Genomic DNA, 19,223 nt, shown 5'->3' with positions numbered 1-19,223 from the left:
ATGGTGCCTCTCCAGCTTGACCACTATTCAGAGCCTACTTTTTTTCTATGAATCTGAAGTTAACCTTATTTGTACGCCTTAATAAGACCCTACAACAGGGTGTTGAAGACTGAAATAAAAAGGCAAACAATTTGAATTATTTTTACTTCTCCATGCAGCAGTATCTTTACCATTATTTCTCTAGAGAGACTTGTTGTGGTAGGCCTTCCACAAGGAGTAGGAATTCCCATTGCTTGTTTTAGTATTTTTGGTCTTGTTTCACTCTCTGTGATGGTTACAGTGGCACAATCGTGCCCTTCTCAAGCCCTTCCCTACTTTCTTTTATGAGAAAAGTTGAGGCAGCTCAGCTACTCCCATTTTGTTAAAGAAATGCTTGTAGATCAGTTGTGTTTTAAGACTGTACTTAGGTTTTTAAATAAATAATGCACCCATTGTGTAGGTCCATGACTTTTTAGTGCTGAACAAGAGTTCTGTCATCTGTCTCTGTGTATTGTGAGCACTTTCATTGCTATACCGGAATTTCAGACAAATGTGTATTAAGCATTACAAACATAAATATGCTGTTCATGTTACATGATTCATTACGTAAAAGAAACCAAGACTAGTGCATCATTCCCTTCTTTTTTAAATAGGTTATAAAAATTTGTTTGTCATTTAAACCTGGAAAATGGCATGCTTACAGTATTAGCTACCATATGTGTGTGTTCTTTCCATATAATCAAATCTTCAGCTTAACCGGGGGCAAGTTTCCCTGAATCTATCTCCCCCATGTGGGGAAACTTCAGCCACTAAAATGTAGTAATTCTGTTGTTACACAACCATAGAGACTAAGCCCACCATGCAGAAAGAACCAGTGCACCTTCATACATAGAAAATGAAGGGGCATTTAATTTATATGACAAGTATCTCTTGAAGAATTCATCACTGTGACTGTAAAGTGAGTTAGTGTAATCTTAAGACAGTCTTGCTGTCATTGAGAAAGTGGCACTGTTTCATTATTTGTGGTCGCAAGAGCCAGGTCTTTCTTGGGGCATTTTTCTTGCCATGGAGTAGGAAGTTGATCTATGTATTCACATCAACTCCACTCATCCAGTGGATCCTGAAGTTGTAGAATGATGGGCCCTCCTGATTCTGACAATGCTGTACTGGATTAATCAGATTTGATGTGTTCTCCAGCAACTGACCCAGACTGTACACTGTCTAGGTCGTGCTGTGCAGGATGTTCTTAAATGGAACAAGTTTTGCATGTTCCATTCTGGTCTGATGATGAAGAGATGTGCTGAACTGCTGACAGGAAGGCAGTAGCTTGGTATGGGGTACCATGTAAAATTTCATTTGTTTTCCTGGCTGCCAGAAAGGTAGCCATCAGCTCAACTTACACTGCAGATTGAAAGAGGGCCGCACTGTCAAGTGTGTCCAAGGAGGTTAGTATCTTCTTTAGAGTGTCTCTCTTTCTGCATTACTTGGTGTGTCTGATCAATTCTGGACTTTTAACTATTCTGCTTTTAAGTTTTTCTTTCAGGGTAAAACTGCCTTCCAGTTTATAGCCTGCTACAGACCACCCTCCCAAACCCAGGAACCCCACTCTGCCTTTCTGAGAACACTGGAAAATATGAAGGTCTCTCCAAACACCATTATATTGGGCGACTTCAACTACCCTAACATAGACTGGGAGCATTACTCTAGCTCCAACACCCTAGCCCAAAGGTTCCTAGAATTTATAAACTCAAATGCTATGGAACAACTTGTTACCACTCCCACAAGAGGGGAAAACATACTGGACCTGATTATCACCAACATGGGGACTCTATGCTCCAGACCAGAAGTGTATCCCTCACTGGTAAGATCAGACCATAAACTAATCTCACTGGATATTCACATCCCGACCCCACCCCCTGCCCAGAAAACCACAGTGAAAAACTTCTCTAAAGCAAATTTCACACTCCTCAAAACCGAGGTGGAATCCTTCAAAGCCCCCGGGCATGTGAAAAATACGCCCCAGACCTCAGAATCCTTTATAAACGCATTCTATGAACACCTTCAGGAATGCATGGATCATGCGATCCCAAATAAAACCAAGACCCAATCCTCCAAAGGCAGACATCCTGTCTGGTGGACCCCAGCCATAAACAAACTATACAATAGAAGGAGGAAGCTACTAAATGATAGAGCAAAATCCCAAAAAGGGAAGGCATCACTGATCAGTATTAGCAAAAAACTACGGGCACTCATAAAATTGTCTAAGGCCAGCTTTGAGAGAAAAATTGCACAGGACACTAAGGATAATCACAAGGCTTTCTTTAGTTATGTTAGGAACCTGGGTGGTAATTCCCAGATATGCTCAGAATTGGTCTAAAATGACAAAAAATACACTGAACCCACAGACATTGCCAACATCCTAGCTGACAGGTTCAGCGCAAACTTCTCCCACCAAAGGGCAAATATCTATCCCAGCAGAGTGCTGCCCCCCTGACATCTCAGATGCTCAGGTAAGAGCCGCCCTCTCCAAAGCAAAAAACACAGCATCAATGTGACCAGACGGTGTCCCGGGCTGCGTCCTACATGAACTCCAAGAAGAGCTAAACCCAAACATAAAACTACTGTTCAATCTCAGCCTTACTACAGGATATGTGCCCAAAGAGTGGCGTACAGCAACAGTGGTCCCTCTCCATAAAGGTGGTGCCTCAACGGATTCTGGAAAGTATCGCACCGTAAGCCTGACTAGCTTGGTCTGCAAAGCTATGGAAAGGATCATCATGGACCTCATAAATAAAGATATTGGGGACCTACAGACACTGGATCCTACCCAGTTCGGCTTTGTTAAGAGCAGATCCTGCCTCTTAAACCTGGTTGATTTCTTTGAAACAGTCACCAAGGCCATTGACGAGGGGAAGGTGGTCCACACAGCCCACCTGGACCTCGCAAAAGCCTTCGATACAATACCCCACTCGGGCATTATAGATAAGCTCACCAGCTTAAATATAAACCCCTGTGTCACTAGATGGATTGCAAACTGGCTCAAGGACAGAACCCACATGGTTAGAATTGCTGGAGCCATGTCAGACTCCAAACCAGTTACAAGTGGTGTCCCACAAGGCTCAGTCCTGGGACCTCTCTTGTTCGGTATATATTTCTCGGAGGTACAGGCCAACACTGAAGGACTGTGGCTGACCAAGTTCGCAGATGACTGCAAACTGGGCGCCATAATCGACTCTCCAGCCGACACAAGCATCCTCCAAAAGGGCCTCATAGAAACAGACAACTGGTGCCAGAGCCATGGCCTCAAGCTAAATGCCAAAAAGTGTATAGTCATCCCCTTTGGCAAAAACAAAGTGCCCACAAATTACCACATAGGTGGTAATCCATTAATTACAGAAGTAATTGGGGACCTGGGGACCCAAGTTGATAGTAACCTCTCATTTGACAACCATGTGGCCAAAGGGGTTAGAAAAACATTTTATATAGCCCAACTAATCATGAAGGGATTCACATCTAGATCAGGGGAGGTCATCGTGCCTCTTTACTCATCCCTCATCAGGCCCATAATTGAGTACAATGCCCCTTTTGGGATGTACCTTACCAGACACCTGCAGCAACTGGAAAGACCCCAAAAGTATCTCACCAAGAGGATCAAAGGGCTCAAACAGATGCCATATGCTGCCCGGTTAAAGAAACTCCAGCTCTACTCAGTGGCATACCGCCTGTTCAGAGGCGATCTGTGCCTGACGTATAAAGCCATGTCCAACCGGAATTAATGGACATGCTGCACCTCAGAAAATCCAAATCCCGTCGAGCTCTGGCTCGAGAGACTTGAACCTCAGCACTGAAGTAAATAGGACATGCTGGAGGGACAGATTCATAACCCAGAGGCTCCCTTCACTCTGGAATAAAATCCCAGTCCAGGTTAGGCAGAGTCCCTCATTGACTCTCTTCAAGAGGAATCTTGATGAGTGGATGGGGGATCGTAGGTTTACCCCGGGTATCACTTCTGTGTCACTGTTAGACAGAGGCACAGTATACTAACCTCGAAAAAGGGCATAGCAAAATAAATTTAAAATGGGTGGCGAAAGCCAAACACATTCTGGCTAGGCTTATAAATGCCCTAGGGCAGATAGCCTAGTATGAACCTATGAACCTAAGTATTTCAGCATTTCATAATCCAGTAGGTGACAAGGCAATAGCCCAATTGGCTGTATTGAAGAACTTTGAGGGATATTTTCCACCTCTGTTTTCCCATTCATTTTCTCTTCTCAGATTATGACTTAAATAAATGTCACTTGGGAAAACTTGACATTGCCTCTTTTCTGAGCAGTGTCGTCTTCTGACATTCATTTTTTGGAATTTTTCTTTCTGGTGACTGTTAAATCAGCCAGCAATGTTTGAGCAACAGGCTTTCAAAATTGAAGAGATATTTGTGAGATTTGATAAGGATGGGGTTGATCTGCACACAAACCTACAGTTCCTGCCTAACATTGTCTCAGTTTACACTGAAGCAATGTGTGCACCTGCCCTTGTATTTTTCTTGGGGATACTATGTTCAACAGGTTTGTTGGGGGAACTACTGAGCAAGGTGTGTGTTTCCTTTGCCAGGAACAAGAACAAGTTAGATGGTCCTCTTGGATTGGAAGTGGTGTTTACCATTGCTGTTTCCTTGCTAACATGTTCCTTCCTAATTGCAATGCCTCAAGTGTAGTTAGGGCTAACACATTCTCTACTGCATAGTTTAGAAGCCTATTGCTGCAGAATACTTGTGCTGCAGCTACCTGGTCCATGGTTTACATGTTCAGAAAATATTGCTATGGGAGTGTAGCATCCTGGACATAAGCAACTTTTGCAAAAGCAGTCCTGAATGTTCTGTTTTTCTGTCCTGCTGCCCTATAGTGACACTTCTGTGTATTTGTTTATTGCATTTTGAACTGCAGACTGTGGTTCCCAGCATAGATAATTGCAACTCTAGGTCTTTTAGGGAGTCTTCATTCATCTGTCTGGATTCATTATTTTTTGGAGGGATGCTGTCACCTGTTTCTTGAGCAGTTCTGTCTTTTTGGACATTAAAGAAATGGGGTGGAGGGACACATTATTTCCTTTAACTGATCTGTCAATGTGCTAGTATTAGGACAAAGAACAACTTGTGCCCTTACATGTAACACATGCTTTGAAATCCAGAGCCAGAATGACGACACCTGGTAGAAGTAGTTTAGTATGTCTTTTGTTGCTGAAGGAGTACCCTAGATTGTTAGGAGTTACAGTAAGGTACTTAGCAGCCTGTCTTGGGTCACATTGTCCTTTGAGTTTGTAGTACTGTAGTATGCTTCCCAAAGATCATAAAGGATACTGCAGTAGTGATTCTTAAGATGAACTTAGTAAAGTTGTATAAACGTACTCTCCATAGCAGTAGATGTTTAAATACAGATAGATGTTTAAATACAGAGATCACTACTGCAGTATAGGCTCCCTTCCACTTAACCTAAGACCCATATTTTCCTGTTGCGTAGGTCTCCATGGGCAGGAATTTGTGCTGATGAGACACCTCCTTTTTCTCTCACTCTGATGACTACATTGATTGGGGGATGGGGCATATCCTGGATAGGTCAGCCCCCTTGCTAGTGCTGAGCAGTACACTTATTTTCCTTACTTAACTTTCTGAAACTGATGCCAGCTGCTTTCTGCCTTCTACTGAATATTCCTCTGCCATCCTTCGGATGGGTGTACTGGTGGTATTTTCAGGATGTTTGAAACTCTGGAAGTCAGACAAAGATGTAGAGGAATCTGTCATTTGATCAAATTTTCAGAAACTTGAAATTCATATCTACAAGATGATATGATCGAATTTCTGAAAACTCCAACATTTAAAAAAATATCTCTCTCATCCTGCAAATTATGTATATGCACCAACTCCAAGATCCCATTACATTGAGGAAAATGATAAATTTCCCGATTCTCACTGTACCGCAGTCTTCATTCAAAAGCTTTGAGTTTTCAGAAATTCAATTGTACTGTCTCGCCGATATGAATTTTGAGTTTCTGAAAACTCGATCAACTGATCGGAATCCATCTGCAGCTAATTCCCAAGCAATGTGAGTAGTACTGCAGCAGTGATCCTCATATTTGAACATTACTGTTGTGCTGAGTGTGCTCACACAACTTTCATATTCCTAAGTTAACCCTACATTCTCTGATGTTGCATTTTCTAAGTTGAGATAATTTAATTTTATGCATAAGAAAAGTGGCATTGCCCAGTTTGTCATAGTGGTAAACATTTCACCAAGAAGGCACTTCAGTCTGAATGAAATCTCAGTGTTTCTGTGATTCTGCATTATTAGGCATCGTTACCAAATTATTATAATTGCATTTATGGAGCTTTCCTTGTGGTTCATTTCCCTAGTGTGTAGACCAAGCCTTAGAGTTTTTGCAGTTCTTATGCCACTGAGCTAATGCTGTGTTTTGTTTTATATGAAGAACAGCATGCATAACATAAAATGTTTGCTTTCATTTTCATATGTTAAAATAATTTTCCACAAGTATATGCATTCTTAGAACCTTCTCACACATTTTCAGCTGTTTGCTTTTATGTTTACTCTCTCTCCTTCCAGGGATGAGAATCTGTCGGGCAGTGAGCTTACAGCTAAACTTGAACCAGCATTCCTGGCAGGACTGCGCTGTCCACAGAATCACATCAGAAGCAAATTCTTTGAGGTGTTCGACACTTCAATGAAGCATCGTGTCTATGAGCGATTGCTCTATGTAACTTGCTCTCAGAACTGGGAAGCTATGGGAAACCACTTTTGGATTAAACAGTGCATAGAGGTAGGAGTGGATAGAGACCCCACCATGTTGTTTCTAGTTTGGTTTACTTAAAACTATTGATTCCATCAGTTACTTAAAATTAAGTTTGAAACCTCACTATTAGTACTGTATTATATTTTTGTTTTGGTAACTTGTCAGCTGGTAGTTAAATCCAAATTCAACTATTTTTTTCTATAGGAAACTGACTGAATGCAGTCTGGGAGAGTACGTGTATTAAATTACCAGAAAATATTTTAGTATCGGAACCTGGCATGCAAGTAAAATACATGGTTGTTGATTTCATTTGCAAGCTTTGCAAATATTTATGTATTTTTGTCACACCATAAGAAGCATCTAGTAAGTAGCTTAATTCTTTTATTTATTTGTACATTTGGTAACCTGATAAATACACTAGTCCAAAGACCTTTTTCAGACATGACCAAGGTTACGAAGGCACAAAAGAATAACAGCAGACACAGCAAATACAAATGAGCAAACAAAAGAAATACAGTGCAGTATACAGTAACTATAATATATTATGCAATGTGCAGACTACAGAGGTAATGCTGTATTATAAATAGGAGAAACTTTTTGCGTAAGATTGTTTAGTGATTCAGTGTTTATACACTAAGTTTTGTGGAATGAATTATAGAGAGAAATTCATTCATAGTGAAGCAGAATGTATAACAGCCAAAAGTCCACCAAACTAAACTAAGAATAAAGTATGGTCCGCACAGGAGTACTGGCGTGTAATCCTTTATTGAAAAAAAAAAAAAAAAATTAAGTGCTTTCGGCCACTATTTTGGACGTCTTCATAATGAAAGACCTATGTAACACAATCCATGTTAAAAGGTTAACTGATCGCCAGCCAAAAATGCTATTAAATAATTGGTTACCTCAAATAGGTTGCATAATTAAAAATAAATTCTTATATTCATACAATGGATTCATAATGTGTATAAATGTATGTAAAGCAGTGTAAGGAATAGTAGGAATATCCTTATCCACTTTATCATTTATTTCTATTAAATAAAAAATGATTATAAATATGTTATTTTTTTTTAAAACACCATCTAGGACCAATCCAGTTATTGAAAACCATTTTTAATACATTAAATAAAATTATGTATAAAACCTTATACTAGCTGTTTACATATACAATTAAGCTTTGAAATGTAATATACTTGAAATAGAAGCCATGTTGTTCAGACCATTGTCATTAGTGAAGTTACCATCTTAACTCTTTCCATTCTAAAATATCTTTCCCTCAAATTATATCCTCAATATTATTTATGATGTAAAGTTTAAAATTGTGTACTATTGATTTTAATATGTTTATATAAAGCGTTGCATTCATTCTTTTTACTAAAATAATAGACATGTTGATGAATCCTTGTCTTTAAATGCTTCTTTGTCTTTCCTATGTAAAAAGCAGGGCATGTCGGACACTGAGCCCACATATACAGCTCTTGAACTAAAACAACTAAATTTCTGATTTAAAACCACTTCACCATACCCAGCGATAAAAAAGGAAGACCCTTCCACAATGTGTTTACAGGGATTGCAATGCCCACATTTCTTCATTCTACCATCGTCACTCCTAATATTGACGCTCTCAATCAACAGTTTTAATTAAGTATCCTTCCTATAGACAAATGATGGATGTGCACCTAAAATATTAAGCTGTTCACCTACCATTTGTAATAATTTCCAATTATTACAAATCACATTTTTAATATCATAAAAATGTAAACTATAGGTTAACAGCATGGCCCCACTAAAATACCTACTAGATCTAGATTCCATTACTTCAGTGTTGTTAAAACACCCTTTTCCCAAAATGGGCTCATAAAATGACCCCTTACATTTTTGGATGACTTCATCTGCCACTGCTCTTAAGTGGGTACCCTCTAGTTGCTAACATCTTCTTAAGCTTACTAGTCTCCTGTGTAAAGGTCTCGTAAGATGATACCATCCTGGCTAATCTTACCCTTTGTCCTTTTTATCAATGCTTTTTTTGTTGTATTAGATGGCTACTAAATTGCAAAAGTGTATTAGAGTATGTGGGTTTCTTATATATATATATTTGATTCAAAATCAAACTTTTCATAGTAAATCTAAGGAATTCTGTAGTGTTGCTAAGATAATCAAAAACCTCCTTTAAGTTTCTCCAAACTTCTAATACAAATAATTATGATGTGGTGTTATCCAGGTACCCTCATAGAGGTACCAATTGTTGCAATAAGGTGAATGTAATGCAACATTATATTCCCATTCTGCCATCACCAGGTTTGCAAATGTTGGGGCACAAGATGCCCCCCATAGCAACCCCTGTACTTGTTTAAATAGTTATCCTTCCAAAAATGAAGTTGTTTTCCAGCACAACTTTCATCAGTTCAGTAAGGAATTTGATATTTGTATGATCAAAATTACTTTTCCTACATAGATAGTTATAAAATTATTCTAAGCCTAAATTATGCAGGATGTCTGAAAATAAATTAATGGCATCTATAGTAACAAAAGTTAACCCTTCATCTTGTAAATTCTTATGCACCCTTTTAATCTTTATACACCCACTGCCACCACTTTGAAATGAAATTCAATATATTGTGCTGTAGTAAATGTCTTTGAATATGCAGCATCTACAATCGGTCAAAGAGTCAGGGAATACATCAGAAAGATAGAGGGATGAGGGGAAGGGACTTGACAAGAAGCTGGTATGAAAGCCTGCTCTTTTAAGGTATAAAGCTGATGTTCATCGTGTTTCACTGTTGCAGTCATTACAATTGGGTTATCCTGCTGGCAGGCTACCGCAGTCGGCCTGAGTTCCAAAGTCTAGGTCTGGCGTCAGTTGCTGTCGCCTCTTCCCTGACGTCAGTGCGCCAGGGGTATAAAAGATGCAGCCGACGCCATTTTCTTCAGTCTTTCTTGCCGCGCGGTGCCCGAAGCAAAAGCAGTTCGCAAGTGCCGGTCGGCCGACTCCTGAAGTTTTCAAATTCGAATTTCAGATCTGAAGTCTTCATTAAAGCTAAGTACCCGTTGAAACTTTTTCTTGCTCCAGACCGACGTCAGAAAAAGTTAATAATTGTATTTCTTGTGGGAAGCAGATACCTCATAAGGATTTTCATTCTTACTGTATTCCTTGCCTAGGCCCTGACCATAACATTGCTAGTTGTCGGTTTTGGGCTAGATTTAACCAACGTACTATTAAGCGTCGGTACGAATTTGCATTTCATTACTTTGGCAGAAGATTTAATTATATAATGCCGTCGGATCAGCCGACTACCGGAGTATACAAAAAATGAAAAGAAAGGGACAGGCATCCGAGATCCAAAACCGATGACGAGACTTCTTCTAGGCCTTTCGCTGGTTCTCAGTGAGGCGCCCTGACACCCGCTACCTCAGAGCCACAGGCCGCTTCCGACTCCCACGTGGAGCCAACTTGGGCCTCTGGAAACTCAAGGTATTGGACACTCTGAAACCATTCCCTCAGATGGGTCCGGAGCCGCTGAGCAGGCATCTGCTTCTGAGGGTGTTTTCAGGCCTACACAGTTATATGTGAAACCTACTTCAGCTATAAAGGCAAAGACTAAAGCATCTCTCCTCCTGAGGATTATTCTTTTGGGGAAACACTGCATACTATGAGGGAGCATTTCCATTGGGAGAGCCAAGACTATTCAGAATCCAAGAAAAGGCTCAGAGATTTCCTTTTATTGCCCCAGCACAGGCCCCTTGCTATCCCGCCTGTTTTAGACATTGTAGATGATGTATTTTCAGAGTCCAGTTTTTCTCCAGACTTTACGACCAGCTCCGGTTAAGCCAGACAGATACTACAGGGTTCCTGATTCACATAAATTTCTCTATAAGAACCCTGCAGCTGACCCTGAAACCATCTCTCAGGGTCCCAAAGGGGTCAAGGCTTCTACTGCAAAAAACCCTATCCCCTCTGATAGGGATTCTAGGGCCCTAGACAGATGGGGCAAAAAGATTTATACCTTTGTTACCTTGGCTGTAAATTGCCAATTTGATATGCTTAAGTATCAGCAATATCTTATGTATTTGCTTAAACAGAAAATGCCAGCAAGTACAGAATGTGCAGACAATAAAGAAATGCAGGATTTATTGCATGCAGCTGAACAAGTTGGAAAGCATACTTTGCAATGTGGTTTTGATTCTCTTGAGGCCTCCTGCAGGGCTGCTGTTACAGGTTCTGTCATTAGAAGGCATGCTTGGTGAAAAGAGCAAAATTTGCCGGATCATGTTAAAGCAAAACTATTAGATGCTCCTTTATAGCATGATACTTTGTTTGGTGCTAAAGCAGAAGAGGTGTTGAAGAAAATGGAGGACAAAGCTAAATCTCTGCAAACAGTCAAGGATTTCTTGCAGGTACAACCTCCCAGATTTAGCAGGAACTGGCCTACAAAAAATTGGTCCTTTCCAGTGTCAGACCACAAAGGGGGCAGAGACAGACGCCCCAGAGGCAGATCACAGCCCCAAGGCTCATACAGGCCCAAATAATGGGGTGCTTCTACCTCCAAGAGCGGAGAGGAAAAATCACAGCCATACAGGAAACAGTCTCAATGACTTCCCATTCCAGCACCAAGCACTTATCTTTTGGCAGCCCCTTTGGGGGGAAAACTAGCACTTTTTTCACAAAATTGGCACATGATCACCCAGGACAAATGGGTACTAAATATAGTTTCAGAAGGCTACAGGTTCCACTTTCACACCCTGCCAAAGCAAAACGGTATGCCAGACCTGCCACGCAATCAATGGGCAGAGGCACAAAAACAAGTTTAATCCCTCATGGACATGAGGGCCATTCAACAAGTACCAGAACAAGAGCAGGGTCAAGGATTCTATTCAAGACTGTTCTTGGTACCCAGAAAAGACAAAGCCTGGAGACCAATACTGGACCTATCTATTCTAAACACATATCTGGATATTCCAAAATTCAAAATGTTGACTCTACAGCAGCTTCTGCCCATGTTGGGCAAGAAGGCTTGGCTTGTGACTTTAGATCTGAAAGAGGCATACTTGCATGTCCCAATCAGATAAACATGCAGAAGATACCTCAGATTCAAAGCTGGCTCAATGCACTACGAATTCTCTGCACTGCCCTTTGGCTTATCAGATGCACCCAGGGTCTTCACAAAGTGCCTGGCACCAGTAATTGCATTTTGCAGACAGAGGAATACAAGTATATCCTTACTTGGACGACTGCCTTATTCAAGCGGAGAACAAGGACATTCTACTACAGCATCTGGCGTTTGTAAAAAGATTACTGACAAGTCTAGGGTACACAGTAAACGAGAAGAAATCAAAACTCGTATCCTCTCGAGAGATAATATTCCTGGGTGCAAGCTTAAATGAAACTGCCCAGATGGCTTATCTCGCCAGACAAACACAGACAACTGACTACTTATTTCAAAATGTTGGCAACAAAGACCTAATTATCTGCAAGAAAAATTCTGCAGGCCTTGGGTTTCATGGCATCCTGCATTCTGCTAATTCCATATGCAAGACTGCATATGAGGAAACTACAATGGTATCTAAAAAGTGTTTGGACTCAACATTGCCACAGCCTGGAAACAATAATTACCCTCATTCCCTGCCTGCAACAGGAGTTTCGATTGTGGGCAAAAGCCTGTCACCACAACACGGGACAGCCATTTACTTTACCCACAGCCAGGCAGACTTTGACAACAGATGCATCAGATTACGCCTGTGGGGCCCATATGGCAGGAAGATGTATTCAGGGCACATGGTCCGCAAGTCAGATGCATCTACATATCAATCAAAAACAGATGCTAGCTGTTCAGAATGCCCCAACAGCCTTGGATCAACTTCATCCAGTACAACTACTAATAAATACGGACAATACTACAGTCATGTGGTACATAAACAAGCAGGGAGGCACACATTCCTACCCCCTCTGTAGGCTAGCCATGAACGTGTGGCACACAGCATTGACTTACCAAGTACATCTGCAAGCACAATTCCTGCCAGGAAGGAAAAATACTCTGGCAGACGAACTAAGCAGAAACCTAATCGATCCCCATGAGTGGAAATTGGATCCACAAGTCTTCAGCATGATAACAAGGACCTGCGGATGCCCGGACATAGACCTATTTGCCTCCCCTCACATCTACCAACTACAAAGATTCTGCACAAGGACTTATCACAAGCAAGCATGGAAAGTGGATGCTCTCTCTTTCAGCTGGAAAAATCTAACAGTATATGCTTTTCCTCCTCTGTCTCTCCTCCCCAAGGTACTCCTCAAGGTCTGACAAGAGAAACCAAAAATGATACTGATTGCCCCAGACTGGCCCCGCCAGCACTGGTACCCAATCCTAAAGAGCTTGTCTCACTGCCCAGCCTGGACATTACCTCAAATTCCTCACTTGTTGACCCAACAAGACAGTCAGATACTGCACAGCCAACTCAAAACCTTAAACCTGGCGGCATGGCAGATAATATAGCCTCTCAAGACACACCTCTCTCTAAAGCAGTGATGGATGTTGTTTTGGAGGCCAGGAGGCCTAGCACCAGAAAATCTTATGCAGACAAATGGAAGAGATTCTGTGCTTGGAACAAAGCGCAAGGTATTGGCACGATTGTTCCAAATATTCCTTAGATTTTACAATACTTAACTGAGATGCTGGATAAAGGCCTTTCCTTTTCATTGATTAAAATTCATGTCTCTGCCATTTCAGCTCATTACAATACAGAACCACGTATTTTTTCACATCCCTTACTAAGGCAGTACCTCAGAGGGGCCAAAAACATAAGACCTCCAAGGAGAGCACCAATACATGCATGGGACCTCAACTATGTCTTGGAAAAACTCACACTGCCTCCATTTGAGCCAGCCTCTGTAGCTGACATAAAATTCTTATCCTGGAAAACAGCTCTGCTCCTAGCAATAACCTCTGCTAGAAGAGTCTCAGAGTTACAGGCACTCATGGCTGTGGAACCTTTTGTCATTTTTCATCCAGACAGGGTTTCGCTGAGGACAAACCCTACATTTATGCCTAAGGTAGTGTCCAGTGTGGCCCTTAACCAAACAATTAATTCGCCTACCTTTTATCCAAACCCACAGAATAAGGGTGAGAGAATTCTGCATTCCTTGGACACTCACAGACAGCTACACTTCTACTTGGACAGAACTAAAGCTTTCAGAAAGACTGATCAACTTCTAGTGGTATATGCTGCAGCATCACAAGGAAAGCCTATCTCAAAACAGACTATTTCAAAGTGGATAGGCCATTGCATTCATTTCTGCTATTCACAGCATGGCAAGTCAGTGCCTAAGGACGTTAGGCCACACTCAACCAGAGCAGCAGCCACTTCAGCAGCTTTTCTCAGAGGAGTACCAACCAAAGACATCTTAGAGGCTGCAACTTGGAGTTCAGTGCATACCTTTACAAAGCACTATCACTTCCCTCTCTACTCTAAATCCAGGACAGGCTTTGCCACTGCAGTTCTGCAGGGCTTTATAGCCTCTCCTAATCCTATTTAGCTCCAGCCTCCCAACCTTAGCTTTGGGATTCAACCCAATTGTAATGACTGCAACAGTGAAACATGATGAACATAGTACAGTTGTGTACCTACCATAAATGTAGATGTTCGAGTGTATTCACTGTTGCAGTCCAGGTTACCCTCCCTCCATGCCCCCTTTCTTTGCTGGGATTTATCTGTACTTCTCTATCCTATACAACCTATGTGGTGTATTTGCTTGTAGATGAAGGAAAAGTTGTTTTATGTGCATGCATGCTTATTGGCATAATTTAGCCTACCATTTTTGGGGCACCTGACATCTGGGGCAAGAAAAACTGAAGAAAATGGTGTCGGCTGCATCTTTTATACCCCTGGCGCACTGACATCAGGGAAGAGGTGACAGCAACCGACGCCGGACCTAGACTTTGGAACTCAGGCCGACTGCGGGTAGCCTGTCAGCAGGATAACCCAATTGTAATCACTGCAACAGTGAATACACTCGAACATCTACATTTATGGTAGGTACACAACTGTACTTTTCTAATCTCCCATGGTGAATATGGGCACTGTTTTTCTGGGTAAACTAATACTTTTTTGTTACTACTTTATTAGCTAACCACTAAAAATTTGAATTCCATTGCTGTGCTTCATTTATGAAGTAGCATAAAAGAGGTTTGGACATAATCAGTGTGAGTTTTCCATGACTGTATATTAGTATTTTAGATTTAGATAATTTAAATCTGCATTTCTATCCACAAGCTCTCTTTTAACGTATAATGTATATGGCTTTCTCAGTTATTTGTAGACCGATACTGCTTTGAAATAAATTGTAATGCTGTCAGTTATTGCTTATATTTTGTTATGCTTGAGATTATTCTGTATCCCACACTTTCACTTTGCAATGCCTAAAGTGTGACCAAACAGCTTACAAATGGTCTTGCTCAAGAATTCTCACTACCTACATTTTTGGAATTATACCCACTGTGACGTATGTTAACTTACTTCTTCACCTTTGTTTGCTTATTTACAGTGTCAAAGTTTCTACTTATGACACTGTTCATTTTTTCCAGTGTTCACAGTGCCAGTGTTTCCTCCTTGATATTTGTTGAAAGGAATTACTTCCATTGCAGTAGCAGTAGCTGAAGAAAAAAGGAGGCCACTCTGCCCCATTCCCATGTAATCAGAACACCAGAGCACCATTGGCACAGTCAGCTGTGCTGGTGTGACCTGGGGCTTTTAAGCATTATTTCAAAGTCCTGCTACTATCTTGGTGTCTTAACTGCACTGCTTGTCACTCCAGAGCTCAAGGCCTTGCTAGCTGCTTGATTTGGAGATGGAAACATGTGAAGACCCATAAGAATATTATTACTTGAAAGGCTGTTAAAAGTTTCCTAAATCCAAAGTCACCCAGCATGAGAAAGAAGCATTGTTAAGATAGTTCTAAGGGTCTCAAGGGTGTTCTTGTTCTTATTGGGCTTCTGGAAAGGTAGGTGTTGCGCTTTCTTTTTAAAAGCTATCATTGGTCTAGTGGCAGTGACATAGGCAAGGTATGCCGGTGATCCAGCACTTCTGTGATTGTAACAGCACCTAAGCAGAGGGCCTTCTTTGTATTTGTGTGTATGTTTATAATATGATCTTAATCATGTTGGATGTTTCCTAGCTGAAAGAATAAGACTGTACGGAGAAAACTCCACACCTATCTGTCCAGAGGCTCTTATTGGTTCAGTGGCAGTAACATCAGCATGATATGCTATGAGGTCTTATGCTAAAATCCCAATTGAGAGCTAATATTATTATTCCACTTGTATGATTCTAAGGATACCAGAGTTCAAAATGTTGACTTTGCAGACCCCCACTCTTCTTGATGAGTTCCAGAGTAATGAGAGGAACTTGAGACCTTAAGGACACCTATCTTCATAACTCAGTTATAAGATCATAAGATAGCGTAATTTGTTACTGCCCACTCTCATGTACTCCACTATGTCTGTAAGGACAAAGCTATTTTGTCCCGGGATGAATTAACAGATACTCCTCCAGTCATCAAGGTTCGATTTGAAAGATGCATGGGTATTGCTGCTTCATATGTAGGGGTAATTTTTTCTAGAAATGGGATAGTGGTTGGGTAAAAAAAAATCTGTCCTTCCAGTATGTTTTATTTATATGGTGAGAGACATTTATGTCATTAGTTTTGATGTTAGTGGACCCAATCATCTTGAGGTAGTGCAAGAGATAAGGAGGGTTGGTGACTAATGCTACATCAAGCCAGATGTAGATCTCCATGTAAGATTGTGAGTAGGACTTCAAGCCTGTCCTGATAGTCCAGGAAGGATCTTTGTCAGTAATCATCTTTGTTAGGAACCTCTGGAGCGTTTCCAGTTGCTTGTTTTCTTTGGATAAGTACATGTCAAAGGTGGCATTGTTCCCTATAGTTGCCATAATCAGAGCTATGTACATGCATAGGGATGTTTACTTCTTTTCACCTGGATGATATATATGCCTTTAGATATTAGTGCTAGATAGAAGCATTTTCTGACTATTGTTGCTACCTAATGATTTAAGGATAAAGGGTGTTATCAACTCACATTTCAGGATCCCTGACTACCTTATCATTTTGGCTTGTGGGTGCTAGCTAAACTGTACATTAAGGGAGAGTGATTACCACATATGATAGTACTACACTTTTTTGCATTTTATTTTAACACTTTTTTTCCATACACTACTCGTTAGTGGGAATTAGTTCTTACTGTGATGGGTTATTAGATGGTTGTTTGCTGATAACACGTAGCTTACAGTCATGAACAACTTAGTCAGGTGTAAGTCTGGGTCTGCAGTTTGGCGGTTAGAGAAGTCTATGCCAAAAAGGAGGGGTCCCTGCACTGAGCCTTGAGGTACACCTTTAGTTGCCCTATTACTTTATAAGAAGGTGCCTTCCACCTTAAAAATGTGGTTAAACATTTCAGACAGTTTTCTACCTAGATTAGCAAGTATAGGTCAACATTTAAGGCTGTTAGCTTATTTACAGTAACAGCATGGAGAGATAATGTTGAATGGCTTGGCCAGATCCAGTTAAACTGTGTGGACAGAAGTTTCACTATCTACAGCCTCTGTGATCTTCTCATAGAAGTTTATTAAACTGAGTAAATGATGCCCCCTTGACAAACCCAGACTGCTGTAAGGGTCAGGCTGACTGAGGTTTTTGGTATGGTAGTTTATGAAGTCAGGTATGATATCTTCCGTAGCCTTGCAAATTAGACTAATGAGGCTAGTGGGTCTGTAGTTACTGGGTTTTGTGGTTGGCCATTCTTGTGAAGGGGCATTACAGCAGCAGCAGTTTTCCATGCTTCAGGGCTGTATCCTGTGACCTAAACTTAGGTTAAACACAGTCAGCAGGGTTTCCATGGTGTTTATTAGGCATCCAGGTAAGTTACCTGAATCCATGGAAGTAGTACTTTTGGTTGTAGATAGCATGGTTAGGACATAGTATTTTATGATCTTAAGGGCTGTAATAGATTCAGTTAATGTGCAGAGTTTCGATTACTATTTCTGGAGTGAAGTTGGCACTAAATTTGTCTGCTAGTATATTCACTATGCCTTTCAAATTGGAATGGTTGGTGCCATTTTAGATGTGTTCAGTACACACTGATGGGTATTAATTCTTAATTTCTTAATGTAAGGTTTGTGGTGATGAGGGGGCTCAGGAGCTAAACCAAAGGGAAAGAAGGAAAACTGTAGTACACCAAGTTTTTCTAGATAACTGTCCCCAGTGATTGCTCACTTTGGCACCAAGGGCAGCTAGATTTACCCCTTCTTTAACAACTGTCTCATCCAGGCATAAATACAACAGGAGATGTGGAAAGCTCTAGACTACCTACCACCATCCTTGACCAAGCTAGGCTTCACCCTTAGCCAGCAAAAGTTCAAACTGTTTCTTTGCAAAGGATTCTGGAATCACTTTTGGACACCATTGTCAATAGGATTTTTCTCCCACGGTTAAAAATTGAGTCTGTGGTAGACATTTTTCTCAGTGTGCTAGAAAAAAAACGAAATGGGTATTCAAGCATCTTCTCGCTATCCTAGGATACATGGACTCAAAATTATTCTGTTGGTGCCTGTAGCCAAATTACATATGAGAAGGCTGTAGTGGTTCATAAAGAACTTCTGCAACCTGCAGCTTGAAACCCTGGAAACAATCATTCCACTGCTACCATTTGTCAGGATAGAACAGAAATGGTGAATAGGACAAAGGCATGCCCTTAATAGTAAATGAGTCCCAGTGAAACCTTGACAATGGATTTTTCAGACAAGGCCTGGAGAGTACGTACTACACCCAGACCCAATTGGAGAACAGCCTGCACATAAATGACATTTAAATGATGGCAGTCATCGATGCACTAGCGTCTGTCAATAGGTCTGGGTACCAGGGATGCTGAGAATAATTGTACACAATACTACAGTCATGTACATAAATGTGGGGATACTTATTCATATCATCTCTGTAGGCCAGCCATATAGGCCTAGAATCAGTCACTGCGCTGTACTGAGTAAACCACATACCCTCAGAGAAGAATTATTAGGCAGCTCAGTTAAGTAGAACTTAACAAACCCACATAAATGTGAATTGCATAAGGAGTGTGACAGTCATAGACCTCTTTATTGCTTAAACATACATGCAAACAAATTTTGTTTGAGTATATCACAAACAAGTGTGGACAAGTAGAAGCCTTCTTCCTAAGCTGAAGTAAGGCATACAGAAACAGACATATTCCTCTTTCCTTACTCCCCAGGCTAATTCAGAAAACAGAGGAGAGGCCAGAAGTATTCCTGATTTGCTGTCAGCTGGCCCTTGCAGCACTAATTCTCACACTTGCTACTGCACTCATCAAGGGAGAAATCTCACCCATTGCATCAGCATGTGAATCTCCTGATGGCACTGTAGT

General features: G+C 41.0%; 1 protein-coding gene across 1 annotated transcript in view; it reads left to right on the top strand.

Moving 5' to 3' along the window:
- The window catches only part of LOC122816707 (transformation/transcription domain associated protein), a gene marked incomplete in the record, with an annotated part of 2,794,447 nt that overhangs the window by 1,932,503 nt on the left and 842,721 nt on the right, over positions 1–19,223 (top strand). Inside the window, 1 exon segment of the mRNA XM_044089697.1 lies at positions 6,594–6,807. Coding sequence (XP_043945632.1) covers positions 6,594–6,807 — 214 coding nt within the window.

The sequence above is a fragment of the Protopterus annectens genome, chromosome 12.part0, assembly GCF_019279795.1.
Source record: "Protopterus annectens isolate FY-2018-M chromosome 12.part0, PAN1.0, whole genome shotgun sequence".
In the NCBI taxonomy this organism is placed as follows: Eukaryota; Metazoa; Chordata; order Ceratodontiformes; family Protopteridae; genus Protopterus; species Protopterus annectens.
The sequence above is the reverse complement of the archived record's forward strand: the minus strand, read 5'-3'. Positions and strand labels throughout refer to the sequence as shown.